The sequence below is a fragment of the Trichosporon asahii genome, assembly GCF_000293215.1.
Source record: "Trichosporon asahii var. asahii CBS 2479 unplaced genomic scaffold scaffold00003, whole genome shotgun sequence".
Lineage (NCBI taxonomy): Eukaryota > Fungi > Basidiomycota > Tremellomycetes > Trichosporonales > Trichosporonaceae > Trichosporon > Trichosporon asahii.
Window position 1 is genome coordinate 820,719 of NW_014040921.1, and position 16,274 is coordinate 836,992.

Sequence of the window (16,274 nt, forward strand, 5' to 3'; positions counted from 1 at the left end):
AGACGAGATGATGCCTCGTAAGCTCTTGCGCCCGGCCTTCGGATAACTGACTTCAGGCCGGCGACCCATCAGGCAGCGAGACAAGAAGCTCTGCCACCGCTGTGAGGAGCACAGGAGCCAGTATATCTCTCGGTCGTTGCCGTTCTGCGAGTGAGTCTTGCCTTCCCTCCCTCCTTCCTTCCTTCCCTCTACCCGCATAAGCTTCCTGCTCCATCGACTCTCTCATTCCAGAATTATCGTCATTAGCTGCAGTGGCTACAAGACTGAGTGAGCTAACGCCAGGACTTGCTTCTGTGGAGGCCTCTCGGTACGATGCGGGCGTGATCTGCACGTCGCCCTCACGCCAGGCATCAAGGGTGCCAACGTGCGCCCGCGGCGGCAGTCGAGCAACCTGCTCGTCGCTCTCTCCGGTGGTGCAGGCAGTACGGCGATGGCCAACATGCTTAACGAACGCGGCTACTGGGCGAGGTCGGAGGGCGAGGTCCGCGATAAGACGAAGGGCGAGAAGGAGATTGTCTGGCCTGCCGCTTGGGCTGTGCACGTCGACTTTTCTGCTGTCACTGGACTTGCCTCGCAGACGGAGAGGTTGAGAGCGCTGGCGGAGGGGATGGGACTGAAGTTTATCGCTCTCAAGGCCGAGGACGCCTTCGACCCAACGCTGAGCCGGAGGATAGGGGCTGCGGCTGGTCTGCCTGTCGAGGAAGGTGAGGGAGAGGGGGTAGCGCTGAGCGTCAATTTGGCTGATATTGGTGAGTCTACAAGAGCTAAAGACACTCGGCCTAGCTGACAACAGGCCTGAACCTTCACAGCGCACCCAAGCAGGACCCCTTGGAGGCGCTTCGGGCGCTGCTCGCCGGACTCCCTGCCCCGAGTCGCCCGACACTGCTTGGACACATCCTCGACGGTCTTCTCACGCTGGCCGCCACGACATTGCCGAACGTTGGTGTTCTGCTCGAGGGCGAAACCTCAACACGTCAGGCCGAGCGCGTCATCGGCGCGACTGCTGGAGGAAGAGGCTGGGCTCTCCCGCTTGAGCTTGCCACCCGCCTTCCGCTCACCACTTCCGCCTCCTCTTCTGATCCCTCTGTTAAGGCTACGACGCGGGTAGTCCGCATCAAGCCAATGAAGGACATCACCGTGAAGGAGGCTGCGATCTACTGCCGCACCTCTGGCCTCGAGAGCGTCAACGAGCGCAAGTGGGATGGCACGGTTGGCGAGCCGCGGCGCGATGCACGCGGCAAGGGAGCCTTTGCGTCTATCGAAGCACTGACAGAACGTGAGTAGCTCCAGTTGTCTGGACCGCGAGCTGACAGTACAGGCTTCATCGCTACGTTGAATGTCTCGCACCCCTCGACTGTCAATACCATCAACCGGACAGGGAACAAGTTGCAGTTCGCTGGCACACCCAACAACGAGCAAACCCGCTGCCCATTGTGCGAGATGCCCGTCGATGACTCGGCGACCGAGTGGAAAGCGCGCGCTTCTCTGACATCCCTGCCAGGGCGAGGACCAGAGAGGAAGGAAGAGGAGCCGCGGGAGACGGAGCTGAGGCCGCTCCTGTGCTACTCGTGTTTGACAGCTTTCACGCCACTGACGGCGGCCAAGCGCGACCAGCTTGCTGCCGACGTCCCGCTGCCGCTCTGGGTTGGCCCGCAGGTCGCACAACGGAGAGGCGTCTCGGAGGACGAGATGCGGCGGCAGATCGACGAGTTCATCATTGCGGACGACGAGTAGCGCACTCTCCCACGGCATCTTTTCCGGCCCACCGCCGGCCCATCATCATCTGTAAACCTTGATCCCATAGACCAGTGATAGACGACGCTGTATGCATACGACTGCTTGCACGAAACAGGGGGACGAGGTTCCAGGGGAGTGGGACTGCAACTAGGCCCGCTCCGGAGGGATGTTAGGCGTGGACAGGTCAGGTCGCCACTCAGGCACGGCCCAGGGTCTTGGGTCTCGCCTGGGTGCCCGCTGCCCGCCTAGCGTTCTAGCCCATCCAGCACCAGGGCGAGGGCCTTAGGCTACGCTGCTGATTTCTTTGTTTGTGCACAAATCGAGGTGCCTCCCAGACACGGAGTCATCGCAACACCCGCTTGCTACTCATTTGCCTCCACTCGGCGCAAGCACAACACAACAGCCGACCTGCTGCCGTCTTCATACTGCAACTGCATTCCAGCTCCGTCACACCCCTCTCCATAACGCCGCCATCGACACAGACACAAACAACAACAAACACGGCGTTATCTATACCCTGGCGCACAACATTGCGCTCACCACTGCGCCCAACACTGCGCTCCCCACCTAGGACGTAGCGCCCCCACCATGCCAATCGCGACCCAGACCCAGCCCTCAAGTGCACCGGGGTCCATGGGCCCGCCGCCCATTCCGGTCCCCATGCCGCCCCCGCCGTCACCGAGGAAGAACCTCGTGTCCGGCTTAGAGCGCTCGCACTCCCGAGCCGGACACATGCGCCACGGCAGTACTAGCAGTATCGGGCATTCGAGGGGGCAGAGCTTCTCCTCACTCTCCAGCATCGGCAGCCTGACCAACCTCAACAACTTAGCTGGCGGTAGCCTTCCCTCCCCTCTCGGACAGATGGGGCAGATGGGCCCGCCCGGCCTGCCCGCCATGCCGCCCGCGCCGCCACTGGGCAGTGAAATCGCCTGGACCGAGATCCAGAGCAGGTAAGCTGAGGCTTGGTTGTGATGGAGCTGACTAGCAGGACGTTTTGCAAGTGGTGCGTTTAGGCTTGTCTCCGAGAAGCTGTGCCGAGGAGGAAGGAGCTGAAGCGAGTGGAGGAAGCTCACACACAGGCTCAACACGAAACTTGAGAACCATGGGCTCGAGCCCATGACTTCGCTCGACAAGGACTTCTCCGATGGCGTGAAGCTGATCCAGGTAAGTCCATCTCAGTGCCGTGGGCAGAATACATTACTCTGCCTTATCGCCCGCCGAAACCCCCCATGCTGCGCAGACTTCGTATGTGATCAAGAGCTGACATCAGCTCCTCGAGATCATGTCCGATTCGAGCCTGGGACGGTACAACAAGCGTCCGATCATGCGGGTCCAGAAGGCGGAGAACGCCGCCAAGGCGCTTGCGTTCATCCGCGAACGCGGCGTCAAGCTGACGAACATTGGGCCCGAGGACATTGTCGACGGAAACCTGAAGCTGATCCTGGGAATGATCTGGACGATCATTCTGCGATTCACCATCTCGGGCATCTACGAAGAGGGCTTATCGGCCAAAGACGGACTGCTGCTCTGGTGTCAGCGCAAGACGACGCCCTACTCCGAGGTCAACGTGCAGAACTTCAAGAACTCGTGGAAGGATGGCTTGGCATTGTGAGTGCTCCACACGGAATGTGTGACAACTGTCTGTTTACTGACAATTCAGCTGCGCAATCATCCACCGCCATCGCCCGGAACTCATCGACTATGAGAACCTGAACAAGGCCGATGCGCGGGGCAACACGGCGCTCGCGTTCAAGGTCGCCGAGGAGAGCCTTGGTATTCCGGTGCGTTAGTTTGTGGTTCACGTAACTAACCCCAGCGCCTGCTCGAGGTCTCGGACCTCTGCGACGTTGACGTCCCCGACGAGCGCTCCGTGATGACGTACGTTGCCGAGTTCTTCCACAAGTTCTCGTCCGAGGACAAGGCGGAGACTGGTGCGCGCCGCGTCGAGCTCTTTGCCGAGGTGATGAAGTCGATCTGGGTTGCGCGGAACGACTTTGAGCGCCGCATGTCTGCTCTGCTGGCCGCGATGAACCAGACCCGTGCGGTGTGGGCTAGCGCGACGCCTGCGTCGTCGTATCCCGAGGCGATTGGACAGAAGGACGCTTTCGCCGAGTACAAGCGTACGAGCAAGCGGACATGGGTGCGAGAGCGCCAGGAGTTGTCCCAGCTGTACTCAAACATCCAGACCAAGTTACGAACGTACTCGCTCCGGTCATGGGAGCCGCGGAAGGGACTGAGGCTCGAGGATCTCGAGGCGGCTTGGAAGCAGTTGATGGGTGCCGAAGTTGCCCGGAGTCGGTCGATCAACGCACGAATCAGAGACATCAAGGAGGCGCTGCGACGAGAGTTTGCTCGCGTTGCGGATGGTTTTGTCGCTCGCCTGCAGCGGACAGAGCAGGTGATCGGCTCCCTCAGCGGCCAGCTGCAGGACCAGAAGGGGGTGCTGCTGCGGCTGGCGGGGGAGCTGCCGGCCCTGCGAGCGTATTTGAAGGGAGAGATTGACGCCGCGAACCAACGCTGTCTCGAGGCAAAGGTGGACGAGAACGACTACACGGTGTTCACGTACGACGACCTGGAGTTCGAGCTCGAGACGACCGAGGACGGCTTGCGGAAGAAGCTCGCGTTCATCGACAACCAAATTGTCTCCGCACAGCACACGAACATCACGCCGGCCAAGCTGGAGGAGTTTGAGAGCACCTTCAAGCACTTTGACAAGGACGACACGAACGCGCTGACAGTGTACGAGATGCACTCTGCGCTTGCGTCGCTCGGCATCGTGTATCCCGACGAGGAGGTCGAGGCGATCTACTACCAGCTGGAGAGCCAATTCGGCGCGCTCACGTATGAGGCGTGGCTCGCGCTCCTGGTTGAGATCACAAAGGACGATGTGTCGAGTGCGGACCAGCTGCGCGAGGCGTTCCGCGACCTGGCCGGTGACAAGGGGTACGTCACGGAGCAGGACCTGCGATTCGCGAATCTCGGCCAGGAGACGGTCCAGTTCCTCACGAGCGTCATGCCCGCGATCGATGTCGATGAGGAGGCGCCCGAGCCGCAACAACACGAGTCGGCTCGCAAGCCCAAGTTTGATTGTGAGTATTTCCGGGACGAGATGAGCCGGTGCATGCTGTGGGGGACCGTAACTGACGCCCAGACCACGGATTCCTGGAACAGTCGTTTGCGCGGCGCGGGCTGGTGCCATGAGCGCGAGCGGTGCGTTGAGCACAGCGCTGCGAGGTCCGAGGTTGTATGTGCAATGATGTCATCCATGTTGCAACGAAGTGCGGGGGCACTGGGCATGAATTGCGGGAGAACCACGGCGTTACTCTGGACCAAGCCGGAGAAAGCCTACTCATGCATTGGCGAGACCGGAGTTACAAGATGAGGAAATCAGTCGCGTCTGCGCCGTCCGTCAGACATGGGAGTGGGGGGGTGCGGAAGCAAAAGAATGAGGTGTTTTGGGTCAGTCAGGGTGATACGGATGTCGAGGACGACACTGGTGATGAGCTCAGTGCCAGGGGTAGAGTGGACCCTGGGCGATGACCCAGGCTGAGCGCAAGCGCCACGCCAGCAGCGTCGGACAGACCCAGACAGGCTCATGCCCTGCCTGGTGCGCCTGTCAGGCCCAGAGTCCGCTCACTGTACAGCGTCTCGCTCAGACGCACGCCAGCACTGCTGCCGCGCACTACTCTAGCACGCAGCACACCAGCACTCAACTACTTTGTCTCCATCCATCACCTTTCCTCCTCCCATCCACACCCCCTTCCCACCGTCTTCCCCTCCCCTTCCCCCCGAATAATCAACCATGGTGAGTCCGCTAACATGCTTTGCGTGCATGTGTTGGCGAAAACGGGGAGGAAATCGCGCGCGCCCCGCAGTCGAGATGAGAACAACAGCTAACATTGCCCAGTCGTCCGGTGTCCAGCCCGTATGTTTGGTCCCTACCGCTCGGAAGAGATACTGACCCAGAACCCCCCGTCGACCGCAACCACTGTCAAACTGCATGCTGAACCCGTCTCGGACTGCTGGACGTCTCTCGAATCGCGACGATGACGTTTTCCATCCGCGCGCTCGTTCACTGACCGCACGGCGCTCGCACACAACGTCGCTCTGTCCTCGGCCGCCCCGTGCGCCCGTCCACCCACCAAACCCACCCCGCACGCTCTCCCATAACCCGTTACGCACACCGCCCCTACGTCCGCGCGCCTAACCACACAACACTCATGGTGACCACCACCAACAGGTCCAGGAGTGTCTCGAGAAGTACCAGGAGCTGAAGACGGGCAAGAAGCTCGCCTACATCATCTACGGCATCTCGGACGACAAGAAGAGCATCATTGTCCTCAAGACGTCCGAGTCGCGCGACTTTGAGGAGTTTGTCGCCGACCTCCCCGAGAAGGAGTGCAGGTGGGCCGTCTACGACTTTGAGTACGAGCTCCCTGGCGAGGGTATCCGCAACAAGCTCGTCTTTGTGCAGTGGTGAGTATGACGCGCACACGGCCGAGCGCAGCGAGGCTGTGTGCGGGGCTGTCTGAAGCAATCAAGTTGTGTTTCTGCAATGCGGGCGATCGCCGAGCGGCAGTGCAGCGCTTGATGTCGAGCGGCAGAGCCTGTGTCGGCTCCGACATGCTGCGGCCGCGCGGCCTCTTCTGAGGGAGAATTCGTGCCATTACAGATATCGCAGCAGTCTTCAATAGCGGCTCTCTCTTAGCTATCATTTTTCTGGGCTGCTTAGCTAACCTCCAGGTCGCCCGACGAGGCCAACGTCCGCAACAAGATGATCTACGCCTCGTCCAAGGACGCGCTCCACCGTCGCCTCGAAGGCATCCACATCGACCTCCAGGCTACCGACTATTCGGAGATCACCAAGGAAGCCAGTGAGTTCAAGGCCGAGCGGAGCGCAGCGCAGCTCGGCCCACATTTTCCATTTTCCCACCCTTACCTTCGTCTCGACCCCTCCGTCGAGCTTCTCGCTCGCATAGCTAAAGCGCGTTGATCGAGCACCAGCTAACACACCGCAGTCCTTGAGAAGGCCACCCGCAGATAAATTTAGCCACCCCACCATCACCCCCACCCTTAACTAGCAGTAGCCAGATGTCCTAGACTCCTTGCTGCGGCGAGAGCATGCAACAAGTTGATCTGGAGCGCAGCGCGGTGAGCCACGCGAGCGAAGCGTTTGCAGCGAGTGGTGCGCTCGTGGAGGGGCCGGAAACGTGTGAATCACAGCAGTAGCTCAACTGATGCGCATACTGACGAACTCGTCCTGTTCCTGGCTACACAAGCGTGTCGAGGGTACATCTCACTGGTCTACATGGTACAGAACGCGTCTGCTGAGGAAACATGCTGGCAGTCAGCTTCGAATTCGATACACCAGCTCACATTTGCTAAGAACGTAGAGGGCTGGGGGTCAGCTCTTCGTAGTGGATTACACTGTCATTAGCTATATGTGCCGAAAACTTGAGCTCACAAGTCAGGCTGACGTCAACTCTGCCACCCTAAAGGATAGCTCACCGTCGGCTCTGAGACTGGGGTTAGCTGAACGCCAAGCGATAGAGCTTACGACCGTCCGTAGCTGGGGAGGTCAGCTCTCACACCCGACAATAGCTTACAGAGCGTAGGCTGGCGTCAGCTTTTGAGATCAAGGCGATAGTGAAGCTCACTCTCGACTGATGGGACTGGGGTCAGCTAACAAAACCGCGCTGGAAGCTGACCTAGCCGGGAGATTGGAGTCAGCTGCAGCAATCATGAACACAGCTCACAGTGTCTGGCGCACTGGAATCAGCTTTCTCGACGACTTGAAAGCTTACTCACCATTAAGAGACGACTGGAATCAGCTATGCCAAAGGGAGTGGGAGCTGACTTTTTTGTGCAACTGGGAAGTCGGCTGTGGTGGATGACGAGGCAGCTCACCAGGTGGTCGCGCTGAGTTCAGCTACACTGGAACAGAGAACCAGCTCACCTCTCTCGAAGAGGGACTGGGGTTAGCTTCAAGTCGTAGGCTCACAGCTTACACCGCCCGGAACTGAGGGGTCAGCTACTATGGGGGCACCGGCGAGCTCACCAGGCATTTCTGCGATGCTGAAATCAGCTTTGCAAACCACTCCCGAGCTCACGACTGTGAAGAGACGACTGGTATCAGCCTAGATACTGGTGTGGCAGCTGACTGTTACGCGGGACTGATATGTCAGCTACGGTGAGGGCTCAGACAGCTCACAGAAGCTCGCGAGACTGAAATCAGCTACCATGAAATGTGGAGTAGCCTACCCGCTGAGAGGGGGCCAGCGGTCAGTTTCTCATCTGAACTTCGTAACTTGCACTGCCTGCCCAAGACTGGTGTGGTCAGCTACAGAACAGAGAGATTCGCTCAGCTCACTGGCTAATCGTGAGACTGATGTTGGCTACGGTGAAAGTACGGCAGCCCACCGATTCTTAGCGGGCTCTGGAGTCCTAACAGCCTGGTCATCGGAGCTTACGGCTTTCGGCGGCTGAGGGGGTCAGCTACATTGGCACGTTGGCGAGCTCACAGACCCCGCGGGACTGGTGTTGGCTTCTGACTAGGAGCAATGATGTAGCTCACCGTCCAGGGAGACGCGGAGAAGATCGCTTACTGAACAAAGGGGACCGTAGCGGTCAGTTAGTTGAGTCAGAGTTAGCTAATCCGGTCCGAGGCTCTGGTGTCAGCTTTGAGATGGCATGGGCAGCGCACTTCGGATTTGGGCGGACTTCGGACTTGGGCGGACTTGGAGTCAGCTCATGATGAAACAAGTGGAACTCACATCTCGAGGAGAGCTGTGGCAATGAGCTACCATCGGCCCTTTCCTGCAGCTCCTTCATTCGAAGAGGGGGAGACTGGTCTCAGCTAAGGAGGGAAGAGGTCTCCAGCTTACCTTGTAGACTACAGGAAGAACCCGAAAGGCATCCGAAGTTGACTTCGGCCAAGGAGACTGAGGGGGTTAGCTACGTTTTGCGGCTGGATAGCTCACACACCTGTTAAGAGCGACATCATGCGCTTGAGCTCTTGGCCAGTTGACCGATCGACTGGGAGTCAGACAGCTGAACTCAGTGGCGATGGGTCTGTGAGACTGATTTGAGCCGATGTACTTGTATTCACTAGACGGCTGCACGCGGGCTACTGTACCCTACGCAGGTTGAGAACAAGGAGGACTGAAGTCAGCTCCTCCGGACGGCGAAAAGCTCAGCTTCTCACTGCAAAGTACGCTGGTGTCAGCTACAAAGCTGGAGCTACTGAATCTGGAGCTGGGATCTGCTTCGTAGACTAGCTGGGTAGCATGCGCAAATGGTGAGAGCTGGTGTTTAGCTGAGACCCAGCGTGTGTCGAAGCTCACAATGGCTGTAATGGTCGAGGAAGCAGTCAAAACTGGCGCGAAGGAGGAGGGCTTCTGGTGTCAGCTAGGAGGTGAGTGACGTTCGTAGCTCACAGCAACCTTTGGCTTTTCAGCTTACCGCTGCTTGGCAGCCCAAGCCCAGCTCAGGTGTGGCACCGACTCTGCGGTAAATAAGCTGGGTGACGACTATCGACAAGCTCACCGTGGCTACTCCGGGGAAGTGATTGCTTAGTGATGAGGGCTGGATATGAGTTGCTGTCATGGAGTGCTTAGCTCACCCGGTAGCACAGAAAGTCTGGACTAGTCAGCTGTGGGACGCAACCCAGAAGCTCTCACGTCAAGATGTTGAACTGGGGTTAGCTGACTGCCGTACATGTGGCGAAGCTCACAAGGGCGGTTAGCAAAAGTACAGAGAACTGAGGCAGAGAACTGAGGGTTAGCTTCCAGCGCCGGGCGCAACAGCTCACTCGGTGGAGGAAGCACATCTGTCACTGCTAGCTGTGCGTGGAGCATTGAATTATAATATGGTGGGGATGGCTGCGTTGTGTCACATGTCAAGTCCCGTGCTTGCATGGTCAGGTTGAGGCAGTTGTTTGGAGGGAACCGGAAGTGCAAATACTGTGCCTTCACAGCTTCGTTTCAGCTTGACATACGAGTTAAGATCAGCTTACGTTGAGAGCTGATGATATAAGGACGAACCACTGTCTGCAGTTTGGCACTGTCTTCGGTATGCTATACCAGCTCTGCGGGATCGATGAGTATGATGAGTACTGCCATCAGCTTTCCAGACGTGGTCGAAGAGCTCACAAGGATTCTGGGGAGTACGACGTTCATGTGGCGCTTCGAGACAGTTACTGGCATGCGAAGTACTGCCATCAGCTTCCCTGAACGACGATGGTAGCTGACCGTGTTTCTGTAATAGTCGGTGTCGGGGGTGAATCGAGTGTACGAACCACAATCGTTCATGGAGGGCGAAGCTTGCACCGAGCTCTCCGCAGCAGATGAGTCATTCAGAACTGGAGTTGGCTGGCACTGGAAGGTCAGCTCGGTGTTCCTAGACTGCTCAGCTTAACTCACATGTCCGAGTTCGATGGTTCAAAGGGACGTACGCCGTCACGCCAGGAGGTGAAGAAGAGGTGTTCGATGGTTGAGAGGACAAGACGACAAGAGGAGGGAGGAAGGAACGTGCAGCAACAAAGCATCACGGGACATCTGTGACGGTGAAGGGGACGCGGAAGCGGGCGCAGTCCGCTGCAGGTGCGTGCCGTGCGAAGGCGCGAAGAAGGGGGCGATCCAGATCGACTGCGCCCTTATTGCGTCCTCGCTGGGCTCACCATTGATTTGGTCCGCTGAGCCTCTCTAAGCTCCTCTAGCAGTACGATACCACGTAAACTCTCAACACGCGCCCAGCATGCCCAGCAGAGGACCATTATGTTCATGCCATAGTTTTACAGAATTACCCGGGTGATTGTGCCACTTGCTCCCATTCACCACCTCCCAACTCTCTGGCCCTCAATCCCCCCCTCGGAGTAAAGTCGCCTCCGCGACACTCCATGCACATTCTGATTGCCCTATCTAAACTCTACTTCGATTGCTGCACGCCGTACCATGCGAGTCCCGCCACGCCGCCACCCAGCACGCTGGCCCAAGCCGGCGAGCTGAAGCGGTAGCTCGCGAGGAACGAACCCGACGCCACGACGGCCCAGAAAGGGTCAGCCGTGAGGGGTCCCGAGAGCGAGGTGCTCTTATCTCCCTCGCCAGAGGAGTAGATGTATCCGACGAGGAACAGCTGCCAGACGGCGGTGAAGACGAGTCCGGAGGCGGCGGCATTCAGTCCGCGAATGATGGCCCGGACGACAGTCAGATCCTTCCAGTTCACGTAGATAGGCAAGAGAGCGAGTTTGAGCAGAATGCCAGTCGCGAAGATACCGATGTAGCCCAGGAAAGCGCCCAGGACCGGCTGGCCCACGGGCGTGAGGGCAATGACGCCAAGGGCGACGGCGAAGTTAAAGTTAGGGCCGGGGAACGCTTGCCTGTTGGTGTCAGTTGATCTTCCTGAGGTGCTCAACTGGTTCGGTGGAGACTCACAGGATGGAGAAGACGAGGAGGAAGTCGCGGTCGGACACGAAGCCGGGAGCGACAACATAGTCCCTCAGCAGGGGGATTACGACCGGCCCGCCGCCAAAGATGATGACGGAGGGGATGAGGACGGCGCAGAAGAAGTCAAAGGCGCGGGACACGTGCTTCCCGGCATGCTTCAGGCCGCCACGGACGCCGAGCGGCACGGCCAGGAAGAGCACGAAGCCGAGCAACAGCGCACACGCCACAGAGGTCGGGATCACTTTGAACTTGAGCGTCTCCTGCGCTGGCTCCGGTGTCGGCTCGGGCGCCTCCTCCTCACTCGGGGAGGCGCGGGGCCGCAACGACGTTGAGCTCACGTTGCCGATACCGTTTGAGACGGAGCGAGTCGAGCCTGGACGTTCGTGGATCGGCGCAGGGGCTGGGACGGACGAGACCTCGGGCACGACGGGAATGTCGGTATCGGACGTCTTGCGAATGGAAGCACGCTCACGGAGAGATGCGTTGTCGGCGACAGAAGCTGTGGGCGAGCGTCGCTCCGGGATCGGCTCGAGAGGGATGTCGCCGTGCTGCTGCGGGTGATGCTCGTGCTTCTTGACCAGCTTCTTGGCGGGGGTGATAAACCACTGCCGGCGGAAGTCCCAGAGCAGTGTCGTCAGGCCACCCGCGACAATGAGGACGGGATACATCCACGGCGCGTGGTAGCAGATGCCGAACGAGGCCGAGAGCCAGAGGATGACGAGCGTGATCTTGTCTGTCGCTGCGGCATGACCGAGCTGCACGGCCGCGAGAGCGATGAGACCGACTGCTGCCGCGTTCAAGCCGGTCAGGAGCGCCATCACGATGGCTGGGATCTGATCCGGAATCCGTCCAACGCCATAACCCAGAATACCCATGCCGATCGCTCCGGGCAGTGACCAGAGGAAGAAGGCGAGCAGACCGGCCAATACGCCGTGACATACCACCGCGATCGAGAAGGCGAGCTGCGTGCTACCTGGTCCCGGGAGGGCGTTGCCGAGCGCAAACAGGTCGAGGAACACAGTCTCGTCGACCCATTTCAGTGTCTGCACGAAACGTTTCCGGAGGATGATGACGTGCACGCCGGGACCGCCGAAGGACACAAAGCCCAGATCCCAGTAGTGCTTGAACACCTCCTTGAGGTGGTAGACGACGCCCATGGTCGATCGCGTCGTGTCGCTCGTGCGAGTCGGGGGTCGGTCTTGTGACCACGCAGGTCGTGCTAAGTGCTAGCGATGGCGACGATGAATGGGATACGAGCTATTTGAGTGTCAGATAACAGCGGCGAAGGACACACGTGCGTGAGAATATCTGCGGGAAAGGATCTCGACCGCGGCCCTTCTTATGCGTCGCGATGTGCTCAAAGCCCGGGCGCCAAGACATTGCTACCTCAGTCGTGCCTCGTCACAAGACTGGAGCGTACGGTTAGTCGCGAACGTTTCATCATATGGCGTGCTTCCATTCGCTCGCACGGAGCACCAGCGAGCCTCCGCGGCATTTTACATCGGTGAATTTCACGCTCTCCACCACTGCCAGCCGCTTATCTCGCGTCCTCTCGGCGCCCGTGAGAGCTGCTGCACGAACAAACCTGGCCACCGTCGCCGCACCTCACTGCCCATGTGCTTGGCAGCATGCATATGTTACCAGCTGCTCGACTCAATCTCGGATCCGAGTGGGACGTGCGGTACTATCCTCCAATGAACGCAGCCACGCCTAACATCTTCTTGCAGACGGCACCACGAGACGCGAGACGCAAAACAGACCGTTGGAAGCCTCTTACACGATGGCCGGCAGCTCGTCATTAGCGGCGGCGCCTGAGAGTCAGAGGCGGCTACCAATTTCACCGGATCCCTGTTGCGTGAGAGCAATGTAACGTTATCGACGGTGAGCTGACCCTCACCCAGGACGGATCTAAGGTGAGAGAGTGAGTATGGTGTGCATGAGCCTCACAGACCGAGCTCTCTCCTGATCTCCTGCAAACTCTTGCAAACTGAGTGCGGGGCACCTGGCCACGAATTGTATGCACGAACTCGACCCTGAGCGTAGGCGGCGAGTTTCCGCAAGTGTCGGCGTTAGCGGTGCGAAAATTATGCCACACCGACCCAGCGCGTAAATCCGATTTCGGTGGTCGACCACGTGGTGACCCTGGCTTGTGGGCCAGTGCTGGGCAGGCAGCTGCAGCAGGTGAATCTTGACTTGGCTGTCGAAGTCGTCTTCCCATCCATCAACTACCAAAAAGTGAGACCCGAGCGCCGGCAACGACGACGCCACGACGAACGACGAGGAACGACATGGAGCTGACCTAGCAGTGCCCGGTGTTCGCGACGTCAGCGCGGAGGACTTCATCAAGGCCTACTCCAGCCACCTTAAGCGTTCGGGCAAGCTCGACATCCCCACCTGGGTTGATGTCGTCAAGACCGGCCCCCAGAAGGAGCTCGCCCCCTACGACCCCGACTGGTTCTACGTCCGTGCCGGTGAGTACGACGAAAGACAGCAGCAGGAAGGCAGGAAATCGGATTGGAATGGCAGGAACTGGGACCGACAAAAGATGGACCGAGAATCGATCGAAAGTTTTCAGCAACCCGACCGTCTCGACAGGGTACATGATGGGAGCGCGCAGGATGAAGAGAATGAGAGACGACGTGCGAGGGATCTGGATGACGACGATGTAGAGGGTGGAGAGGATTGTTGGATTTGTTGGACTGCGACAGAAGTTTGGTCTGGCTGGGGCGGAAGTTGAATGTGGAAGGAATTTTGGTCACGCGCTGTCGACACGACCTACCGACCCGAATGCGAAGAACGATACCGCTTTTTGTCAACGATGCCGAAGGCTCTCGCCGTGTTCCTGCCGTTGCTCTGAGAAGAATGCTTCCTGCTGTCCGAAGCAGATTACCTAGTGCACAGCTAACCCTCCAGCGGCCGTTGCCCGTCACATCTACCTCCGCAAGCACGTTGGTGTTGGTGCCCTCGCCAAGCTCCACGGCACCAAGCACCGCCGTGGTGTCAAGCCCGGCCACCACCGCGACTCGGCCACCGGTGTCGAGCGCAACGTCGTCCAGGCCCTCGAGAAGATCGGTGTCCTCGAGGCCCACCCCGACGGTGGACGCAAGATCTCGCAGGACGGTATGCGTGACCTTGACCGTATCGCCACCGCCGTCCTCGAGGCTCAGCGCGAGGAGGAGGAGGAGGAGTCCGAGGAGGAGTCTGAGGAGGAGGCCGAGGACGACGAGTAGACGCCTGTCTAAGTCATAGCGGGTACTTGGTCATGGATTCACTACATACACTGTCTTTTTGGAGCGCCATTTTTGGGACTAACGGGAGCGATATGAGAGATTGTGCTGGTGCTGCGATCGGGGGGACAGACTCTGGAGGTGTTCTGAGCGTTGTCGAGGCGTATCGTTATCATTTGCGTGCCCCTTATCTTGAAGTCAGATGCGATGGGCGTGTAGAGTGCGTCATGAGTTTCATTTGCGCACGAGCGTTGAGCAGAAAGCGGGGCATCAGTTAGCCTCCACGCGTGCCGGTCGGCACCGCCCGCATCGGGTTGCGGCTTATTGACACCGCACTATCCTACACGCTTCTTCACTTTCTGCATTGCACCATACCCCACGTCCATTCCAGAGGCCCAACAGGCTTACACTAACCTTCATATCACCCATCATCGGGTTGACTAACACACTCCTTACATCAACACATCGCAGTGCGATACCACAAGCCTACACAGGAGGCTCACAATGAAGTTTCTGTCCTGCTTCGGCGAGAAGCAAAAGACTGCGCTAGATGAGGATGCCCTGCTCGAGGGGCAGAAACCGGGATGCGTCTTCTGCGGCGTGACTAGGGAGAAAGGCTTCGATATCATCGAGGAGGTGCGTGGCTCTGCTCTCAGCTCGCCGCAACGAAGAGACCTCGGCGTGGAGAATAGGCTCAGCTATAAGGCGACCGGATAGCTGACGCACAGGACGAGGAACTCATCGTCTTCCGCGATCGCTGGCCAAGGGCTGCCGAGCATCTCCTGGTCATCCCGCGGAAACACGTCATCAGCGTCGTGCCGGAGCTCACGGCGCGAGACATCCCCATGAGTAAGTGACCTAGTGCCCGAAGCAACTCTCGGCCTCCCATCTCCTGTCTGTCACCGTGGGCCAGTATTGACGTGCAGTTGAGCGAATGGAAGCCCGTGGCCGCGCCCTCCGCCCCCAGCCCGGCGTCAAGACGGGTTTCCACATCCCGCCCTTCTCGAGCATTCATCACTTGCACATGCACGTGCTCGTGCCCCCGTGGCGACCGCTTGGCAAGGTGCAGTACCCCGTCCGCGAGGGGGAGGACGGGGGCAAGAAATGGACCTGGTTCGTCACGCCGCAGCAGGTCGTGAGCATCCTCGAGAATGGGGGACGGGTCGGTCTTGGGGCACAGGCTGGCAAGAAGCCATAGTCGCCTCGCGGTCTCGATGGCTCGTAAGCCGACCTACGATGCCCACAAACCGCACACACACTCGTTCTTCCCTCTTCCCTTTGTTTAGACTTGTTTAGATACACCTTGGTTTATAATGCAGCAGTAGATTACACGTAGTGGTACATCTCGAGACGTGGTGTATAATGAAGTACGGAAACGGGAGCTGTAGCTGAGCTGCTGGTCTAGGATGAGAAGGAAAGGGGTCAATAAATGGGTCACTGTCACTTGCCGGCTGTGCTAGCGTCGCGAGCGCTATCCCAGAACGTGCAGGTTCTTCTTGGCCTTCTTGGCCTTGCGCGCCGTCGTCTGCTTGTTGAAGTCGCGCCAGCCGTCGACACGCGCCTCGCGGTTCTCTGTGGTTGGATCAAGAGTAAGAAGAGTGATGACGGTAAGCAAGTTAGGAAGTCGAAAGGGGGAACATGTGTGTCAGCATCGGTTCTCTCACAAAAACAAAAGACGGGGCGGGCAGTAGCGGCGACCGCCGGCGCAGACGCAGAGGCACCCGGGGCAGTTACGTCGGGCGCTGCGCCGTTTGCGCGCTGGCTCTGGACTCCTTGCGCTCCGGGTGGGCTAATTCCTGTTGTATCTGGTCAGGGTACGCCCCATGGATGGCCTGCAGGCCTGCCAGCTCACGCTGGGTGGAGACAC

The 16,274-nt window shown here is 58.9% G+C and overlaps 6 protein-coding genes across 6 annotated transcripts; 5 read left to right on the plus strand and 1 right to left on the minus strand.

The window, feature by feature from the left end:
• Window positions 1–439: 439 nt before the first annotated feature.
• Window positions 440–1,734, plus strand: A1Q1_02747 (uncharacterized protein; the record flags this gene model as incomplete). Its single annotated transcript, XM_014328659.1, has 3 exons — window positions 440–749; window positions 794–1,276; window positions 1,319–1,734. 3 exons carry the CDS (start codon window positions 440–442, stop codon window positions 1,732–1,734), a joined length of 1,209 nt encoding a protein of 402 aa, XP_014184134.1.
• A 591-nt stretch (window positions 1,735–2,325) lies between these two features.
• On the plus strand, window positions 2,326–6,730 carry A1Q1_02748 (actin cross-linking; the record flags this gene model as incomplete). Its single annotated transcript, XM_014328660.1, has 10 exons — window positions 2,326–2,687; window positions 2,817–2,901; window positions 3,008–3,345; window positions 3,398–3,518; window positions 3,566–4,826; window positions 4,909–4,981; window positions 5,283–5,542; window positions 5,613–5,662; window positions 5,978–6,213; window positions 6,481–6,730. 10 exons carry the CDS (start codon window positions 2,326–2,328, stop codon window positions 6,728–6,730), a joined length of 3,036 nt encoding a protein of 1,011 aa, XP_014184135.1.
• A 2,351-nt stretch (window positions 6,731–9,081) lies between these two features.
• On the plus strand, window positions 9,082–9,312 carry A1Q1_02749 (uncharacterized protein; the record flags this gene model as incomplete). The annotated part of the gene is made up of 2 exons (XM_014328661.1): window positions 9,082–9,151; window positions 9,212–9,312. 2 exons carry the CDS (start codon window positions 9,082–9,084, stop codon window positions 9,310–9,312), a joined length of 171 nt encoding a protein of 56 aa, XP_014184136.1.
• Window positions 9,313–10,662: 1,350 nt separating this feature from the next.
• A1Q1_02750 (uncharacterized protein) lies at window positions 10,663–12,337 on the minus strand (the record flags this gene model as incomplete). The annotated part of the gene is made up of 2 exons (XM_014328662.1): window positions 10,663–11,113; window positions 11,169–12,337. 2 exons carry the CDS (start codon window positions 12,335–12,337, stop codon window positions 10,663–10,665), a joined length of 1,620 nt encoding a protein of 539 aa, XP_014184137.1.
• An 860-nt stretch (window positions 12,338–13,197) lies between these two features.
• A1Q1_02751 (ribosomal protein S19) lies at window positions 13,198–14,410 on the plus strand (the record flags this gene model as incomplete). Its single annotated transcript, XM_014328663.1, has 4 exons — window positions 13,198–13,219; window positions 13,284–13,361; window positions 13,487–13,912; window positions 14,082–14,410. 4 exons carry the CDS (start codon window positions 13,198–13,200, stop codon window positions 14,408–14,410), a joined length of 855 nt encoding a protein of 284 aa, XP_014184138.1.
• A 501-nt stretch (window positions 14,411–14,911) lies between these two features.
• On the plus strand, window positions 14,912–15,605 carry A1Q1_02752 (uncharacterized protein; the record flags this gene model as incomplete). The annotated part of the gene is made up of 3 exons (XM_014328664.1): window positions 14,912–15,043; window positions 15,136–15,256; window positions 15,334–15,605. 3 exons carry the CDS (start codon window positions 14,912–14,914, stop codon window positions 15,603–15,605), a joined length of 525 nt encoding a protein of 174 aa, XP_014184139.1.
• Window positions 15,606–16,274: the final 669 nt, after the last annotated feature.